This window comes from Pristis pectinata, chromosome 6 (genome assembly GCF_009764475.1).
Source record: "Pristis pectinata isolate sPriPec2 chromosome 6, sPriPec2.1.pri, whole genome shotgun sequence".
Classification (NCBI taxonomy): Eukaryota; Metazoa; Chordata; class Chondrichthyes; order Rhinopristiformes; family Pristidae; genus Pristis; species Pristis pectinata.
Window position 1 is genome coordinate 3,574,949 of NC_067410.1, and position 18,465 is coordinate 3,593,413.

At 44.6% G+C, this 18,465-nt stretch overlaps 1 protein-coding gene across 1 annotated transcript in view; it reads right to left on the reverse strand.

Moving 5' to 3' along the window:
- Positions 1-18,465, reverse strand: part of eefsec (eukaryotic elongation factor, selenocysteine-tRNA-specific) — a 407,191-nt gene that overhangs the window by 203,301 nt on the left and 185,425 nt on the right. The window contains exon 5 of the mRNA XM_052017507.1: positions 11,294-11,923. Within this exon, the coding sequence (XP_051873467.1) occupies positions 11,294-11,923 (630 nt within the window). The remainder of the gene's footprint in view (positions 1-11,293; positions 11,924-18,465) is intronic.

The window sequence follows — 18,465 nt, forward strand, 5'->3', positions numbered from 1 at the left end:
AAAGCAGTGTAAAATCACAAGTGCTGCAGGTTGGGAAAACACCGAAGGGCAATGTTTATCTGAAGCCTTGGTGAGACGGGTGCTGCACAGATGCTGAGCAGAAGCCACAAACCAAGTACCATGCCCTCAGCTAACACTTTACTCTGTACTGTTATTGTTTTTACCTGTACTACCTCAATGCACTCTGTACTAACTCAATGTAACTGCACTGTGTAATGAATTGACCTGTATGAATGGTATGCAAGACAAGTTTTTCACTGTACCTCGGTACAAGTGACAATAATAAACCAACACCAATACTACACATATCACTGCTGGAATAAACAATTCATATCAATAAGCATCCTGCAACATGTTCTAATTAGAGACGAGCAATTTTAGCCCTTGGAAAAGGATTTGCAGAAGAAAAACAACCAAAATGCTGATTTCCAAGTGGAACAAAATTAAAAAATGAATCAATTTTTTGGACCAATCGTTCTTCCAAAATATTGACATATGTGTCATTTCAAGGATGCTTTTCCCCAAGACATGCAAATAGATTTGTTAAACTTGGAACCATGTGATTTTTTTTGTATGTAGGAATTTCAAGCTCACTAAATTCCAGGGTTGGCGAGTACGACAAATCTGCAATGCCAACAAATACGCACCACGTTATACACAGAGTGAAGCACTTTTATATCATTGAACAACAGCTTTGAAACTGGGCTGTGCAATCTTTAACATTTGATTATGTAAAGCGCATATGAATTATTTTGTTTATTGAGGAACAGCTTCTTCCCCTCCGCCATCAGATTTCTGAACGGTCCATGAGCACTACTTTGTTATTCCTTTTCTGTACTAATTATTTATTTTGTAATTTATAGTAATTTTATGTCTTTGCACTGCACTGCTGCTGCAAAACAACAAATTTCACAACATATAAGACAGTGATAATAAACCTGATTCTGATTCTGAACAACAGCATGATCGCAATGGTGGTACAGTATCAGTTCAAAGTTATCCCAACAGTTGAGATACAACTGGAACTTGAAACCTGACATCAGCTCTGAATACCAAGAGCAATACACAGAGTGCTAGAGGAACTCAGGGTCAGTCCAGATGAAGGGTCTCGACCCAAAAAATTGACTGCCCATTTCCCTCCATTGATGCTGCCTGACCCGCTGAGCTCCTCCAGTGCTTTTTATGTTGCCCCAGATTCCAACATCTGCAGTCTCTCTTGTCTCTGAATACCAAGATGCTCTTTACATGATGCTGCCTGACCCCCATCATTTTTGGTTGGATTTCAGATTTCTAGCACCTGCAGTTTTTTTGATTCTCCTACTTTATCTCCTTTACTCTCTAGTTGATCTTCTAGGAGTTCTATGGAGCTAGGATTTGGGGGAGATGTGTATCGGATATTCCGCAAGATGGCACATTTTCTGATCTACTTGGAAAGAGCACAACATAAGACTAATTGGATAGTTCTTCAGATGAGTCAGACAGGGACTGATGGGTTGAATGAACATAGAACACTACAGCACAGTACAGGCCCTTCGGCCCACAATGTTGTGCCAACATTTTATCCTGCTCTATCTAACCCTTCCAATCCACATCGCCCCCTATTTTTATATCATTCATATGTCTATCTAGGAGTCTCTTAAATGTCCCTAATGTATCTGCCCCCACAACCTCTGCCGGTAGTGCATTCCACGCACCCATCACTCTCTGTGTAAAAAACTTACCCCCGACACCCCCCTTATACCTTCCTCCAATCAACTTAAAATTATGCCCCCTTGTGTTAGCCATTGTCACTCTGGGAAAAAGTCTCTGACTGTCCACTCGATCTATGCCTCTTATCATCTTGTACACCTCTATCAAGTCACCTCTCATCGTCCTTCTCTCCAAAGAGAAAAGCCTTAGCTCGCCCAACCTATCCTCATAAGACATGGTCTCCAATCCAGGCAGCATCCTGGTAAATCTCCTCTGCACCCTCTCTAAAGCTTCCACATCCTTCCTATAATGAGGCGACCAGAACTGAACACAATACTCCAAGTGTGGCCTGACCAGAGTTCTATAGAGCTGCAACAGTGTACTTGGCAGTGTAGAGGAGCAGAGGGATCTGGGGGTTCATATTCACAGTTCACTGAAGGTTGCCTCACAGGTGGATAGAGCAGTTAAGAAGGCCTATGGGATGTTAGCTTTCATAAGTCGTGGGATTGAGTTTATGAGCCACGAAGTGATGATGCAGCTTTACAAAACTCTAGTTAGACCACACTTAGAGTACTGTGTTCAGTTCTGGTCGCCGTATTATAGGAAGGATGTGGAGGCGTTGGAGAGGGTGCAGAGGAGATTTACCAGGATGCTGCCTGGATTAGAGCGTATGGAATATGAGGAAAGGCTTAAGGTGCTAGGGCTTTATTCACTAGAAAGGAGGAGGATGAGAGGAGACATGAGGAGGAGAGGTATATAAAATATTGAGAGGAATAGATAGACAGTCAGCGCCTCCTTCCCAGGGCACCAATGCTCAAGACGAGAGGGCATGGCTTTAAGGTTATGGGTGGGAGGTTCAGGGGAGATGTCGGGGGAGGTTTTTCACCCAGAGGGTGGTTGGTGCACGGAATGCACTGCCTGGGGTGGTGGTGGAGGCAGATACATTGGACAGGTTCAAGAGTTTGTTAGATAGGCATATGGAGGAATGTGAGATAGAGGGATATGCGGGAGGAAAGGGTTAGATAGTGTGAGGGTGGTTTGATGGACGGCACAACATGGTGGGCCAAAGGGCCTATTTTGTGCTGTATGGTTCTATGGTTAACATCACCTTGCGGCTCTTGAACTCAATACCCTGACTAATGAAGGCCAACACACCGTATGCCTTCTTAACAACCCTATCGACCTGCGTGGCAACCTTGAGGGATCTATGGACGTGGACCCCAAGATCCCTCTGTTTCTCCACACTGCTAAGAGTCCTGCCATTAACCTTGAATTCTGCCTTCAAATTCAATCTCCCAAAGTGTATCACTTCACACTTATCCATGTTGAACTCCAATGTCCCCCTTTCCTATGAATATGCATCTACAGGGCTCCTTTCACATTCTCAAAGCATCACAGCCAACAATTTTTTTTGCTATAACATCAGAAAACAACAAGAATTTATTCATTCAAAGGATGCCGATTTCATTGACAAGGTAAGCACTTATTCCCCAAAACACCTGAAAAAAGTGGCTTGCTGGACCATTTCACGGCGCAGTTAAAAGCCAACCACACTGGGCCAGAACACGCTGGTGGCTAGACAGCATGCAGGTGCAGAGCTCCAGGCAAGCCGCTGTCCACTTGTCAGCATGCCCTGGATCTCTGCATCTGTGTGCTGCAGCATGGAATCAGGAATGTATTGACTCTGCTCCCAGGTTTACCATCGAGTCCTGGATCGTTTCCCAAAGTTGCTGGGCTAAGGGGATGGATACAGCCCCACAGCTTTGTGTCACCCATTGGTGGCATCTCGAGTGAAGCTCCAAGCATTTGAATGGAGACACTGACTTTCTTTAAAAAGGGAAGTATTCGGTTTAGTTTTCTTTATTTCATTGTACATTTATGTTTTAAATAATTGTATTTATTATTACTCTGTGAGCTTCACATGAGCAAGGAATTTCCTTGTGTATAGGACAATAAACTAATCTGACCCCATCACATCAATTTCATGTGTTTTAAATAAATGTATCTTTTAACTCTTTTAAATAATTAAAAGCATTAAAAAATCACTTTATTTGTTTTCCAGAGTCAATGGGAAACCATCAGAAGCTGTCAGAAGGCCACCAGGGCAGTCTGTGGTTGGGGCCTCAGTTTGTACTGTCCGAGACCTACTCGCTAACTGCTGCTTACTGTGCCTCACAGAATAACCACCGCGACAAAGCCTTGAGATCAATGGGACTTTCACAGGGTAAATACTGTGGGGGCAGGTCCATCATAATGCTACCCATTGCTGGGGCTTTAGAGCAAATTACTGTCCAGTCTGATTAAGGCGGGCAATTAGTGAACTGAGTTTCTACTGACAATCTGTTCACTTTATGAGTGCGATTACTGAGGCTGCATTTTTTCTTTCAGTTTTATGCTTAAATGCATTCAATCAATTTAAGTTCCCCAGCTACCATGCTGAGTTTTGAACTCAGTCGGCACAACATCGTGGGCCGAAAGGCCTGTTCTATGTTCTATGAAATGTCTCTGGAAAGAGATCCAAGGCCTCAGGGTTACTTGTTTTGCAACAAAACCTCTATAAACAATTTAATATTGCTATTGATTAAACAGATATATGGCCCCAAGGTATGTCCGTAAGTAGCCAACCAAAATGCTACACACATAAATGAACACCAGATTACACAGAATTGCAGACATTAATTTAGCTTGTATGCTTTTCTTTTTGAAAATCAAAATAAAACTGCAGATGCTGGAAATATGGAATAAAAACAGAAAATACTGTAAACAGAGATACAAAAAATTCTGCAGGTGCTGGAATCTGGAGCAATACACAAAAAGTGCCGGAGGAACTCAGCAGGTCAGGCAGCATCCATGGAGGGAAATAAACAGTCGACGTTTTGGGTTGAGATCTTTCATCAGGACTAGAAAGGACTGGAAGCCAGAATAAGAAGGTGGGGGGAGGGGGAGGGGCATATGCAGACAGGTGATAGGCGAGTTCAGGTGAGAGGGGGGTGGTAGGTGGGTGGGGGAGGGGTAGAAGATGTAAGAAGCTGAGAGGTGATAGGTAGAAGAGGCAAAGGGCTGAAGAAGAAGGAATCTGGTAGGAGAAGGCAATGGACCATGGAATGGGAGGAGAGAAGATGGGCAGGTCATCAAGGCGGGGGAAGGGAGCCACAGGAATAAGGGAATACTGTAAGCACTCAGCAGGTCAGGCAGCATCTGTGGAGAGAGAAACAGTTTCAGGCCTGGGAACATTAATCAGAACTGGGAAAGAGAGAAACATGTTAGTATCTGCAACAGAGAATCTGGGAAAGCGAATGGTTGGAACAAAGGAAAATTCTTTGATAGGTTAAGACGGGAAACCTGATGTGGAAGTTAAGATCAGATTAAGCTTCTTTTTCTGTGTAATGTGTTGTTTACGGCAAAGCTGTCAGACATGTTCAGCAGACCGGACCATACAAAAAACGGGGAAAAGCTCAGCCAAAATGATTTTTTTTTAAACTACATTACCAATATGTCATACAACTTCAATGAACTATGTATATTAATGTGCAGATCTCTCTAATCTTGTAGCCCTTTGGGAACTGTGCTGTTCAGTTCATACAGGTGACGCCTGGTTACACCAGTTTGCTTATCGGAATTTCACCCTTATGGAATTCACCAGTCACCACCAAAAAATCTGAGATATGGAATAACAATTTGCTCTTACGAGATCTGTGCAAAAAAAATCACAAAATAAAATATTTTTCAACTCACATTTCTTGATGCAAGCATAGATGATGAGGCTTCACATTATGGAAAATCGCAATATGTACCATCTTATAGGAACACAACCCCCATTAATGTGTATTCACCTGTATTCCCACTTCCCATTCTTCCCACCAAAATGTTACACTTTGCAGTTATTAGCTTTAAACTTCATCTTCCATCTATCTGCCCGTTCCAGCAAACGGTCTATATCTCCTTGTCTTTCACAATCCTTCTCTCAGTTCACAGCGCCTCCAAGTTCTGAGATCTGCGGGTTTGGAAATTGTCCCCTGTACATCCATCCAAGTCAGTAGTATATATTAAGATAGGCAGTGGTCCTAGACCCAGCCCCTGGGGAACTACACGTAACCATTCTCCGCTGGTCTGAAAAACAAACTTTCTCTACCATTACCCATATCCTGTTTTTTGCCAATTTTCTTTCCTTACTGCTGCAGCCACCTTATCAAACACACTTTGTAAGTCCAGGTGTTCTATCTCATAGAACATAGAACAGTACAGCACAGGAACAGGCCCTTCGGCCCATGATGTTGTGCTGAACTAATTAAGCTACTGACACCTAATCCCTTCTGTCTGCACATGGTCCATATCCCTCCATTCTCTGCACATTCATGTGTCTATCTAAGAACCTCTTAATCTGCCTCCACCATCACCCCCAATAGCGCATTCCAGGCACCCACCACTCTGTGGGTAAAAAAAAACTTGCTCGGTGCATCTCCTTTGAACTTTCCCCCTCTCGTAAATGCATGCCTTCCAGACAATCTCAATCATATTTCCCTGACTGACCCCCTCCGTTATTGCATCAAAAAATTCAATCAAATTGAGGAAATACGATTTGCCTTTGACAAATCCATGCTGGTTTTCTATAGTCAATCTACACTTGACTATAACTTCTGGAATTTTTCACAACACCAAGGTTAAACTGACAACTCTGCGGCAACTAATTTTACCCCTGTATAATTTATTTTTGAAGTAGGGTGTAACATTTTCTAGTCAGGCACCACACCTGAATCCATACGTGTTTCTCCCTTACTTCAGCATTCCACCTGTCCTTGGTGATTTATTTATTTTAAATCCAGTTTGCCTTTCTAACGTAAAAGCAGAGTACTCAGCTGGTCAGGCAGTGCCTGTGGGAGAGTTACTATCCAAACGAATGGTCATCAGCCTGAAACATCAACTCTGTTTCTCTTTCCACTGATGCTGCCTGACTCGCTGATTACTTACAGCATTTTCTGTTTTCTTTTCCAGATTCGGATGAGTTCATTGTCATACACACCAGGGTGCAATGAAATTCCTTGTTCTCGTGAAGCTCACAGAGTAAACAGTGTACATGGTAATGATAAACACAACGTTAAATACAGCAACGAGTGCAAAACAAAATGATGCAAAGATTGTAGTGCAATCTGAAGTAGTGCAAAAAGAAATGCTAAAGTGACAATAACGGAAGAGGTAGAATGAAGAGTCCGAGACCATGGCAGCCCCACCGGGAAGGGGGCGTGAGAGAGGGGACTGGTTCAGGAGTCTGACAGCAGTGGGGAAGAAGCTGTTCTTGAGTCTGGATGGCTGGGCTTTCCAGCTCCTGTATCTTCTCCCAGAAGGCAGAAAAGAGAAAAGGGAATGGCCAGGGTGGCAGGCATCCCTGACGATACTGTCAGCCTTCCTGACACAACGCACAGTGAAGATGGACTGGATGGAAGGAAGGGACGAGCCTGTGACGGACCGGACAGTGTTTGCCACTCTCTGCAGGTTCTGTTGGTCCAGAGGAAAGCAGTTCCTGTACCAGCGCTGAGATGCAGCCCGTCAGGGTACTTTCTATAGTGCATCTGCATCGAGAGAATCAGGATATCTGCCATCCTGGCCATTCCTTTCTTTTTCTCCTACCTTCTAAGAAAAGATACAGGAGCTTGAAAGCCCGGACATCCAGACTGGTTCAGGAGTCTGACAGCTTCTTCCCCACTGCTGTCAGACTCCTGAACCAGTCCCCTCTCTCACACCCCCTTCGCGGTGGGGCTGCCACATCTTGAGCCCTTCATTCTACCTCTTCTGTTATTGTCACTTTAGCAATTTTTTGCACTATTTCAGACTGCACTACCATACTTTGCACCATTCCATTGCTTTACACTCATTCCTGTACTTGTTGTATTTAATACTACCATGTCTACTGTCTACTCTGCAAACTTCAAGCGAGCAAGGAATTTCATTGAACATTCATTTAATTGAAGGAATTTCAATTCTGGTCACCTCACTACAGGAAGGATGTCGAGGCTTTAGAGAGGGTGCAGAGGAGGTTTACCAGGACGCTGCCTGGATTAGAGGGCATGTGCTATCAGGAGAGGCAGGACAAACTTGGTCTCTTCTCCCTGGAGCAGCGGAGGCTGAGGGGTGATCTGTTGGAAGTATAAAATTATGAGGGGCATAAATAGGGTGGACAAGCAATATCTTTTTCCCATTACTGAGATTCAATACCAGAGGGCATGCATTTAAGGTGACGGAGGGTACAGAACAGACGAGAGGGGTACGTTTTTTAGTGAGAGAGTGGTGGATGCCTGGAATGCATTGCCCAATAGGGTGGTGGAGGCAAATTCATGGGGGGTTCTTAAGAGGGGCTTGGATGAGCACATGAATGAGAGGAAAATGGAGGGATCTGGGCATTCTGTAAATAAGAGGGATTAGCTATGTCGGCACAACATTGTGGGCCGAAGGGCATGTTCTGTGCTGTACTGTTCTATGTTATATGTTCTAATGGTGTATATGACAATGAACTAATCTGAATCTGAATCTGAATCTGAGCTTTAAGGTGCATCTTAAAGGAAGAGATAGCAGTTAATGGTTAGATCCAAGGAGGGAACTCCAGACTTTAGGGCCCAGGGTGCTGAAAGCAGGGTTAGCAATGTTGGAGCAATGAAAATTGGAAGGTCCACCAGAGGTCAGAATTGCAGATGTCCAGATGTTCCAAGGGTTGCAGAGCTGAAGAAGATTCCAGAAGAGAGGGGAATAAATCTCCTCAGCCGATCTTTGGTTCTCAACAACCCCCAGATTATAGGGTCAGTACATGCACAGTTCCATTTCAAACATCCACCAGAGTACAAAGGGTTTAGTTTCCTTTTGAAGGCAAATTGACCTCCATCTTACCCCCCACCAAAATATTTGTTTCACCTCAAGGAAAGGTTAGTTTAGCCTGTGAGAAATGTGCCCTTTCACATGGTAAATTCCCTACAGCCACTAAAAAGTTAGCTGACTGAAAGATCCTCCCTATCTTACCACCCCCCCCCCCCCCCAACCGATTGCCACATGAATCTGAAAGATAACAGTTACTGCACAATATGGAATGTGTTGGAAGAAACAAAAAACTTAGGCTGCAAAGGCTTTTGGATGCTGGCAATAAAGCAGGAGTGTTCCACAGCTTTTATTGTGAAAGACAAAGGTAGTTGTGTTTTGTTGAGTGCCGAAACTGGATAGCAGAATGTTTTGGTTAAGTACAAGACAATCGGGGATGTGCAGGCATTACACAGAATGAGACTTTTGAGAGTGGCCATATTTTCAGCTCTTTGTTGCGTAAGACAAAAGAGGTATTACATCCTGTGCTTCTGAATCTGAAGTGGCTACTGTAACACGGCAAACAATGCGGCCTATTTTGCACCTCATGGATTTACCAGCTTGTTCTGAAATCCTATCCACAGCATTGATAGGCTTTGAATGGCCAGAGTGGATGGTGAAGGCAGTCAAAGTAGCTTCTCACGTGTAAAGTAAGTGTTTCCCACTGTAGAAGCGTAAAAACCAGACTGGTTTTGTAACATTGGCAGAAATTTCACATCAACCAGCACATGCCCTGTACAGTAGTATCCAATGTGCTAAGTACAAACCATGCAATAAGATACTCTCACTACGACAAATAAATACACATACAGAAATTTAACTGTTTAAAAAAAACTTATTGACACTCAGTGGTTTCACACAAATCACACTCACCTTACCCACCACGCTTTGCGGAGAAGCTGTGGATATCCCTCCACTCAGACTGAATGGAGTACAGATGCAGATATCCTTCTTTCTAGCTCTGTAGTATATAAATGCTGGTATTCCTTTCTCTGACCAAGCACAATACAAATGTCAATATAACTCCCTCTGACCAAGCGGATTATAACTACAAATATCTCTCCCCTTCTGACCCTGCAGAGCAAAGCTTGCTTTTCCTTTTCTCAGACTGAGTGCAGATATTGTTCTGAGGAAGTATGATTGCAAGTATCTCCCTGTCTCTGCAGAGTGTAACGGCAGATATCTCCATCTCTGCAGAATGTGACTGCAGATATCTCCATCTCTGCAGAGTGTAATTGCCGATATCTCCTTGTCTCGACAGTGTAACGCAGATTGCCCTCTCTGACTGAGTAGATTGACATTCTGCTCTCAAACCCTACAAGTATAATAGCAATAAGAAATCAGCTTCAAAACCATGGGCTAGAACTTCATTTTGTGTGGAATCGTTCTTTTCCAGATAAAAATGCTCTATTAGCAAGGAAGGCTGGATTGGTGGGCAAGGGAGTGAATTCTCAGCTGCAAACTTCTGAAGGGTCCATACATGAGGAATGAGATGGTCCCCTCCTTGGACTCTGTCTTTACCTCTTGTTGTCCTGGTGAAGCAGCCAGCATAATCAAAGACGCTACCCACCCAGGTCATTCTCTCTTCTCTCCTCTTCCACCAGGTTGAGGATACAGGAGCCTGAGGGCACATACCACCGGACTTAAGGACAGCTTCTACCCCACTGTGATAAGACTACTGAATGGTTCTCTTATACAATGAGATGGACTCTGACCTCTCGATCTACCTTGTTGTGACCTTGCACCTTATTGAACTGCACTTTCTCTGTAGCTGTGACACTTTACTCTGTACTGTTATTGTTTTTACCTGTACTACATCAATGCACTCTGTACTAACTCAATGTAACTGCACTGTGTAATGAATTGACCTGTACGATCGGTAGGCAAGACAAGTTTTTCCATTGTACCTCAGTACAAGTGACAATAATAAACCAATACCAATACCAATGATAATCTGAAGCTGAGAGGAGTGAGGAAGATTGTTGAATTAGATTATAAGGATGATGTTGAAAAATACATCAAGGAAATCAATAATCCTTCTGGCCTATTTTTGTGCTGCATTATTTTATGTTTCTGACCAATGGTTTCAAGTCAAAGGTGTGTTGTAATATGGTGGGACTTCATATAACCTCCTTTTTCTCAGAGTTTATAATATAGTATATCCATGCTTAACCACTGGTCTTGTGGACCCTGTGTGTGTGATATAACTGTATGTAACCATTTTGATTCAGATTCCAGATGAAGGGTCTCGACCCAAAACGGCAACCGTCCATTTCCCTCTACAGATGTTCCTCCAGCAGCTCGCTTTTTGCTCTAGATTCGAACATCTGCAGTGTCTTGTGCCTCTATGTTTCTTTAGCTGTCAGATTCACACTTACTGTTTCATAAGAAAATGGAAATAGTAATGTCTCCTAACCATTGCTTCTAGTGTAGTGGTTAGCGTAACGCTATTACAGCGCCAGCGACCCAGGTTCAATTCCCGCCGCTGTCTGTACGGAATTTGTTCATTCTCCCCGTGCCTGCGTGGGTTTCCTCCGGGTGCTCCGGTTTCCTCCCACATTCCAAAGACGTACGGGTTAGGAAGTTGTGGGCATGCTATGTTGGCGCCGGGAGAGTGGTGACACTTGCGGGCTGCCCCCAGCACACTCTACGCAAAAGATGCATTTCACTGTGTGTTTCGATGTACGTGACTAAAAAAGAAATCTTATCTTATCTTAAGTAAAAGAAGTGACAGATGTGGTGCGGATGTGTCAGATTTGCTTACCCTCTCCACTTGTCCCTCTTTGTGTTTCAACTTGAAGACCTTCAGTTTGGGCAGTGACACTTCAGGATAGTTTTTCTCCTCGAAGCCTTCCAGCAAGACCCCATGAAATGCAAGCCTGCAGGTATTGGTATGGATGTCAATGTCCAGCTTGGAGCCTATCACTAGGCACAGCTTGGGGCAGGTGACAGGCTTCTCAAACTCCAACAGTGCCCACTGTTGCCTGGGGGCTTGGGCTCCCTCAGTTTGGCCATCAACGTTGTTGTCCTTGCCTGGTGACAGATATTCTTCCTGATAAAGGTACTCCTTATCAAAGTCAAAACAATCCACCACAGGCTCGGCATCAAAATCCTTTGGGGCAGGGCTGAAGAACATTACCCTTCCCATGATAGTTTCGTGGCCAACAGTGATATGGAACTTAGCCTTGGTGTGGACTGGTCCTTTGAAGTAAGGGATCTTCTTCACGGAGATAACAGCCGCATAGAGGGTGCGCAGGGACTCAGGGGAACAGACTAGGCCCCTCTCAAGCTGCTTGGGGTCAAACTGGGTGACACAAATCCCTACCCGGTCACCTTGAATGGCAACGTTCACTGGCTTACGGAACATCTGCATGGACTTGACCTTACGGGTGATCTGTGTAGAAGACAAAAGTCAAGAAAAAAAACAATTAGTGTATAAAAGAGCGACAGGGGATTAAAAAACAAAAAAAGAGACAGAGAGCCAGAGAAGCTAACATCCTGAAGAAATATTATCGCAGAAAGAACCCAGGCCACTGGGGCATATAAATTATGCATGCTTATCCTCAGTATATTGAAACACGAAAGCCATTTACGTGCTCTGCTATGATGAATATTGTACAAATGCTGGATCCTTGGCTTCTGATAAAAAGATGACCCTTTTTAGAACTTGCATGTTATTACTGCGGGCTTTGAAATCAAATGCCACATCTCGCCTGTCTGTACCATTGTAATACAGGATGTGACAGGACAGGGAAATCTGTATTCGTAAACACACGATGACAAAAGCCAGACAGAGGCAGCAGCATCTACAGTTATTGAAAAATCTTCCACTGGACTCTGTAAAAAGAAAAGTGAGCATTATGAAAACAAAATCTGCACTAACTGGGAAGCCCAAAGTGTCAAAAATTATAGACCCATACCATACGGCATGGTGAGTCCTATCAATACTTCATGTAAATTATCATTGCCCATCCTACTCTTCATTTAACCTCTAAGAAGCTGGAACATGGATCCACCAGTGTCAGAAGTCTTCAGATACTTTGTCTGATTGATTGTATTTTATTTTAGCACCAATGAGGATTGGTAGGGCCGGAAACAACTGCTCAGGAGTGGAAACCTTGGGTAATGTTCCCCATTTCTGTGACTAGAGGGATGAAAGTGGCCTGGTTAAAACCAGCTGTCTCATTAAAGTCAAAGTCAAAGGTCAAGTTCCCCTTCGCTAACACTCTCCTCCACCTGGCTGAACATCCTCACCCTTAACAATTTCACTTTCGATTCCTCTCACTGTCTGCAGACCAAGGGCGTAGCCATGGGCACTCGCATGGGCCCCAGCTATGCCTGTCTCTTCGTTGGCTGCGTTGAACAATCTCTGTTCCAAGCCTACTCTGCCCCATTCCTCAACTCTTTCTCCGCTATATCGACGACTGCATTGGTGCCAACTCTTGCACCCGTGCGGAATTCAACAGTTTCATAAATTTCACCACAAATTTTCACCCTGCTCTCCAATTCACTTGGACTATCTCTGACACCTCTCTCTCCTTCCTCAATCTTTCCATCTCCATCTCAGAAGATTCCTTATCCACTGACATCTTCTACAAACCCACTGACACCCACAGCTACCTCGATTACAGCTCCTCCCACCCTATCTCTTGCAAGGATGCTATCCTTTTTTCTCAATTTTTCCGCCTCCACCGCATCTGGTCCCATGATGAGGCTTTCCACTCCAGGACATTCGAGATGTCCAACTTTTTTTCTAACTGGAGCTTCCCCCCACCCGTGGTCGGGAGAGCTCGCACCCGTATCTCTGCCATTTCCCACACCTCTGCTCTCACCCCCACCACTCCCAGACCCAACAGGGATAGGGTCCCCCTTGTCCTCACATTTCATCCCACCAGCCGACATATCCAACACATCATTCTCCGCCTTCCTCGCTTCAAGCTTATTGTCATCTGCACAAGTCCATGTGTGCACAGGTGCAATGAAAAACTTACTAGCAGCAGCATCACAGGCACATAGCATCAGATAAGCAGCATTCACAAGAAAAACATAACTTAAACATAAATTATACACAATTTTTACAAGAAAGAACATAATTAGAACAAAAAAAAACAAAGTTCATTTTAGTGCAAAGTGATCAAAGTGGTCATAGTGTTGCTAAACTGTAGTGATTACGTGTTGTGCTGGTTGGTTCAGGAACCAAATGGTTGAAGTAGCTGTTCTTGAACCTGGTGGTGTGGGACTTCAGGCTTCTGTACCTCCTGCCCGATGGGAGCTGTGAGAAGATGGCATGGCCCAGATGGTGGGGATCTTTGATGATTGTTGTTGCCTCCTTGATGCAGCGCCTCCTGTAGACACTACCAATGGTGTGGAGGGATGTGCCTGTGATGTATTGGGCAGAGTCCACTACTCCCTGCAGCTTCTTACATTCATGTGCATTTAAATTGTTGTGCCAGATTATGATGCAACCAGTCAGGACACTTTCAACAGTACATCTGTAAAAGTTTGTTCGAGTGTTCGGTGACAAGCCGAACCTCTTTAATTTCTTAAGAAAGTAAAGATGCTGGTGCACCTTCCTTGTGATTGCATTGTTCATTACCATCAGAACTGCAATCGTAATTCTCTGATCTGTAGAGTTCAACTTCACATTGATTTTACCAAGGAGAGATACTGAGCAAATTAACGTCTGCAGAATCTGTTCGGAAATATTTTCTTCTAATTGACTAGTAGGTTGGGGAAAGTAAACAACTGCAAAGTGCTTATGGATTTCATTGTCTCCAAACTAAAGGCTTTCCTTTCAAGTTCCTATTCCTCCTGGCCAAACCTCCCTCCACTCCCATCCCCAGGTTCCCCTCCTGCTCCTTGGATCCCATATCCCACTGAACATCTGGTCTAACTTCCTTGTACTCACTGTAACCCATGTTGTCAACTGTTCCCTCTCCCCAGAATCTTCCCCCACCTCTTCAAAGCTAGAACCAACACTTAGACAGAGATATGCACAACAATGTTCCCTCGGGAGACACAAGAGACTGCAGATGCTGCAATCTGGAACAACAATCTGCTGGAGGAACTCAACAGGTCTGGTGATGATCTCCAGGTACTGGTGCCATACATCTGTGTCACATATCATACTTGCCATCAAAGGCTTTATAAAGAAGGACTTCAGCCTCCACACACTCCCTATCTCACCATACACACGTGGGCCTCACTCAGACCTCAGGCTGCTAACATTCCTTCTAGTTTCTCTCTTGTTAACAGCTTTCATGAATCTTATACCTGGTTCAACCTGCCTGCATTCATTCATTCATTACAGCTTAGCCATCAACACCATAATATCTAAAAGGCTGCGTCTGAGCCTGGTACGGCTCTGCTCTGGACCAACAGAACCTGCAGAGAGTGGTAAACACTGCCCGGTCTGTCACAGGCTTGTCACCTCCTTCCATCCAGTCCGTCTTCACCGTGCGTTGCGCCAGGAAGGCTGACAGTGTCGTCAGGGATGCCTGTCATCCCGGCCATTCCCTTTTCTCTCTCCTATCTTCTGGGAGAAGATACAGGAGCTGGAAAGCCCAGACGTCCAGACTCAGGAACAGCTTCTTCCCCACTGCTGTCAGACTCCTGAACCAGTCCCCTCTCTCACATCCCTTTCCTAGTGGTCAGAATCAGAATCAGATTTATTATCATTGACGTATGTCATGAAATGAGTTGTTTTGCGGTAGCAGTACAGTGCACGACATAAAAATTACCATAAGTTACCAAAAAATAAATAAAATAGTGCAAAAGAGGAATAACGAGGTAGAGTTCACGGATTCATGGACCGTTCAGAAATCTGATGGCGGAGGGGAATAAGCTGTTCCTGAAATGTTGTGTGTGGGTCTTCAGGCTCCTGTACTCCTCCCTGATGGTAATAATGAGAAGAGGGCATGTCCCGGGTGATGAGGGTCCTTAATGATGGATACCGCCTTCTTGAGGCACCGCCTCTTGAAGATGTCCTCGATGGTGGGGAGGGTTGTGCCCGTGATGGAGCTGGCTGAGTCTACAACCCTCTGCAGCCTCTTGCGATCCTGTGCATTGCAGCCTCCATACCAGGCCGTGATGCAACCAGTCAGAATGCTCTCCACTGTACATCTGTAGAAATTTGCAGAAGTCTTTGGTGACATACCAAATCTCCTCAAACTCGTAATGAAGTAGAGCCACTGGCGTGCCTTCTTCGTGATTGCATCGATGTTTTGGGCCCAGGACAGATCCTCTGAGATGTTGGCGCCCAGGAACTTGAAGCAGCTCACCCTTTCCACCGCTGACCCCTCAATGAGGACTGGTGTGTGTTCTCCCAACTTCCCCAGCCATGTTCTTGAACCTTAATTCTACCTCTTCCATTATTGTCACTTTAGCATTTCTTTTTGCACTGCTTCAGGATGTACTACATTCTACATCATTCTATTCTGGATTCGTCATTATATTCATTGTTGTATTTATTATTACTATGTATGTTATTTACTCCAGCAAGGAATTTCATTGCACCCTGGTGTATATGCCAATAAACTAATCTGAATCTCCACAACTTTTGTCGTCTCCAGTATTCCTGCACTACTTGACAGTAATTGCAATCGTAATTGCAAATCTCCTTGACAGTGGTTGTACTTCTGTTCTTGGGGACCATTTAAGAAAATGAAAGGTGGTTTTGTGGAATAGGAATGAGAAAAAAATACATTGTTCTTGGAGAGAGAAATGAGGAAAGATGGGAGAAGGATCAGGGGAAGGCAGGAAAAGTGGGAAGAAGAACAGAAAGATAGCCGAACACAGAGAGAAAAGGATCAAAAGTCAGCGAATTGGAGACACAAGAGACTGCAGATGCTGGAACTTGGAGCAACACACAAAAGGCTGGAGGAACTCAGTGGGTCAGGCAGCATCTGTGGAGGGAAATGGACAATCGATGTTTCTGGTCAAGACCCTTCATCTGGACTGAAAGGGTCTCAACCAGTGACGTTGACTGTTCACTTCAGAAGTACTTTTCCACAGTTGCTGCCTGATCTACTGAGTCAGAGAGAAACAGCATGGAAACCGGCCCTTCAGCCCACTGCGTCTGTGCCAAACATCAGTCACTCACTTACACTACTCCAACACTAATTCTGGGTTTTGTTTGTCCTAGATTCTCTTCAACTCCCTCCAGATTCTACCATTTAACTAGGAGACAGCAGCGAATTAACCTACCAAGCTGCACATCTTTTGGATTTGGGAGGAAAGCAGAGCACCCGGGGGGAAACCCATGCGTTGTGGAGAGGGTCCCAATACACATCCATTGTCAGGTCAACACATCCAATGGTGTTTTTAACCTCTGCTTTTCATGTTTGGTCTCTCCACCTACAGGGCTGGTCTGCAGCCTCCCATGGTTTAGGTCAGACCCTCCCTGCACTGTCAGAAGTCATAGGGAATGAGGCATTAAACCCAGGCTCTGTGTGACTCAAAAGGTCCCACAGTCGGTGATGGGGGTAGAGCTGGGTTGATTGGTGCTTGGAGCTTTGACATTCCATAGTACATGTGACCCAAGTGTTCCCACCATTTCCTGATCACTGTACCTTGGTACATGTGACAATAATAAACCCGAAAACAATGACCAATTATGTTTCAGATTTCTGGCATTTGCAGCAGTTTTTTTTTGATTTTCAGTCCTTTAAAGTTCTCTGCCATTCATTTAGATCATGGCTGATCTTTACCACAGTTCCATTTAAGATAAGAGTATAAGATTTCTTTACTAGACACAAGTACATCGAAACACACAGTGAAATGCATCTTTTGCGTAGAGTGTTCTGGGGGCAGCCCGCAAGTGTCGCCACACTTCTGGCGCCAACATAGCATGCCCACAACTTCCTAACCTGTACGTCTTTGGAATGTGGGAGGAAACTGGAGCACCCGGAGGAAACTCTCTCAGACAGCAGAGAATTTCTGGAGTTCTCTGCCTGAGGGTGGTGGAGGTCAGATCATTAAGGTGCAGATAGATAAACATTTGACAGGTTGAGGGATTGAGGGTTATGGGGAACTGGCATAGAAGAGGCCAGTGTAGATCAGCAATGACTATATTCAATGGTAGTGTAGGGTTGAGGGGCCAAGTGGCCTACTCCTGCTCCTTTTTAATTGTGTGTCACAGGATGCGGCAGCCAATCACATTAGTTGGCCAGCTGACCAAAAGCTTGGTCAAGAGGTGCCTTTTACAGTGGATCTTCTACAGAGGAGAGGTTTTGGGAGTGAGTTCCAGAGTTCAGAGGTGGACAGTTGAAGGCATGGCCAACGGCGGTGAGGAGATCAGGGAGGATCCATCTGTCAGAAGTGGAGAAGGGCAAACCCACTGTAACCCTTGACTCTAAGTGGCAGATGAGACATTCCCATCCTACCTACTGAACTTTGTTCCCTAACTCTCAATGCCTTCACCCAAAAAACAGACTCAATCCCAGGCCTGAGCAATTCAATTGACCCTGACCAGATCGGTCGAGGGAAAGAGATGCAAGAATTAAGTAATAGAGGATTTCTGATTTTACCCCTCAATGGCTTTGCTCTTATTTTAGTCTAAGAGCTCCCTGCCCTGGATCGCTCTACCAGATGAAATAGTTTCTCCATCCATCCTATCAAATCTCCCACATACATAAGAGGGATTGGGAAGGTCAAATGCACTCTATGACATTAACGCCAGGTTGATTAGACCTGGCTGTGACTCAAGCTGGGCAGCACAACTGGAGAGGAAGGTGGGTGAGGGTCTGTTTGATGGCAATAGGTGACAAGGATTATGGTACATAGAGAAGTGGTAAGGGGTGATGAGTTCTTCATAGGGAGGGAATCTATACAAGTGACACAAGAGATTCTGCAGACACAGGAATCTGGAGCAATACATACAAAATGCTGGAGGAACTCGGCAGGTCAGGCAGCATCCATGGAGGGAAATGAACAGTC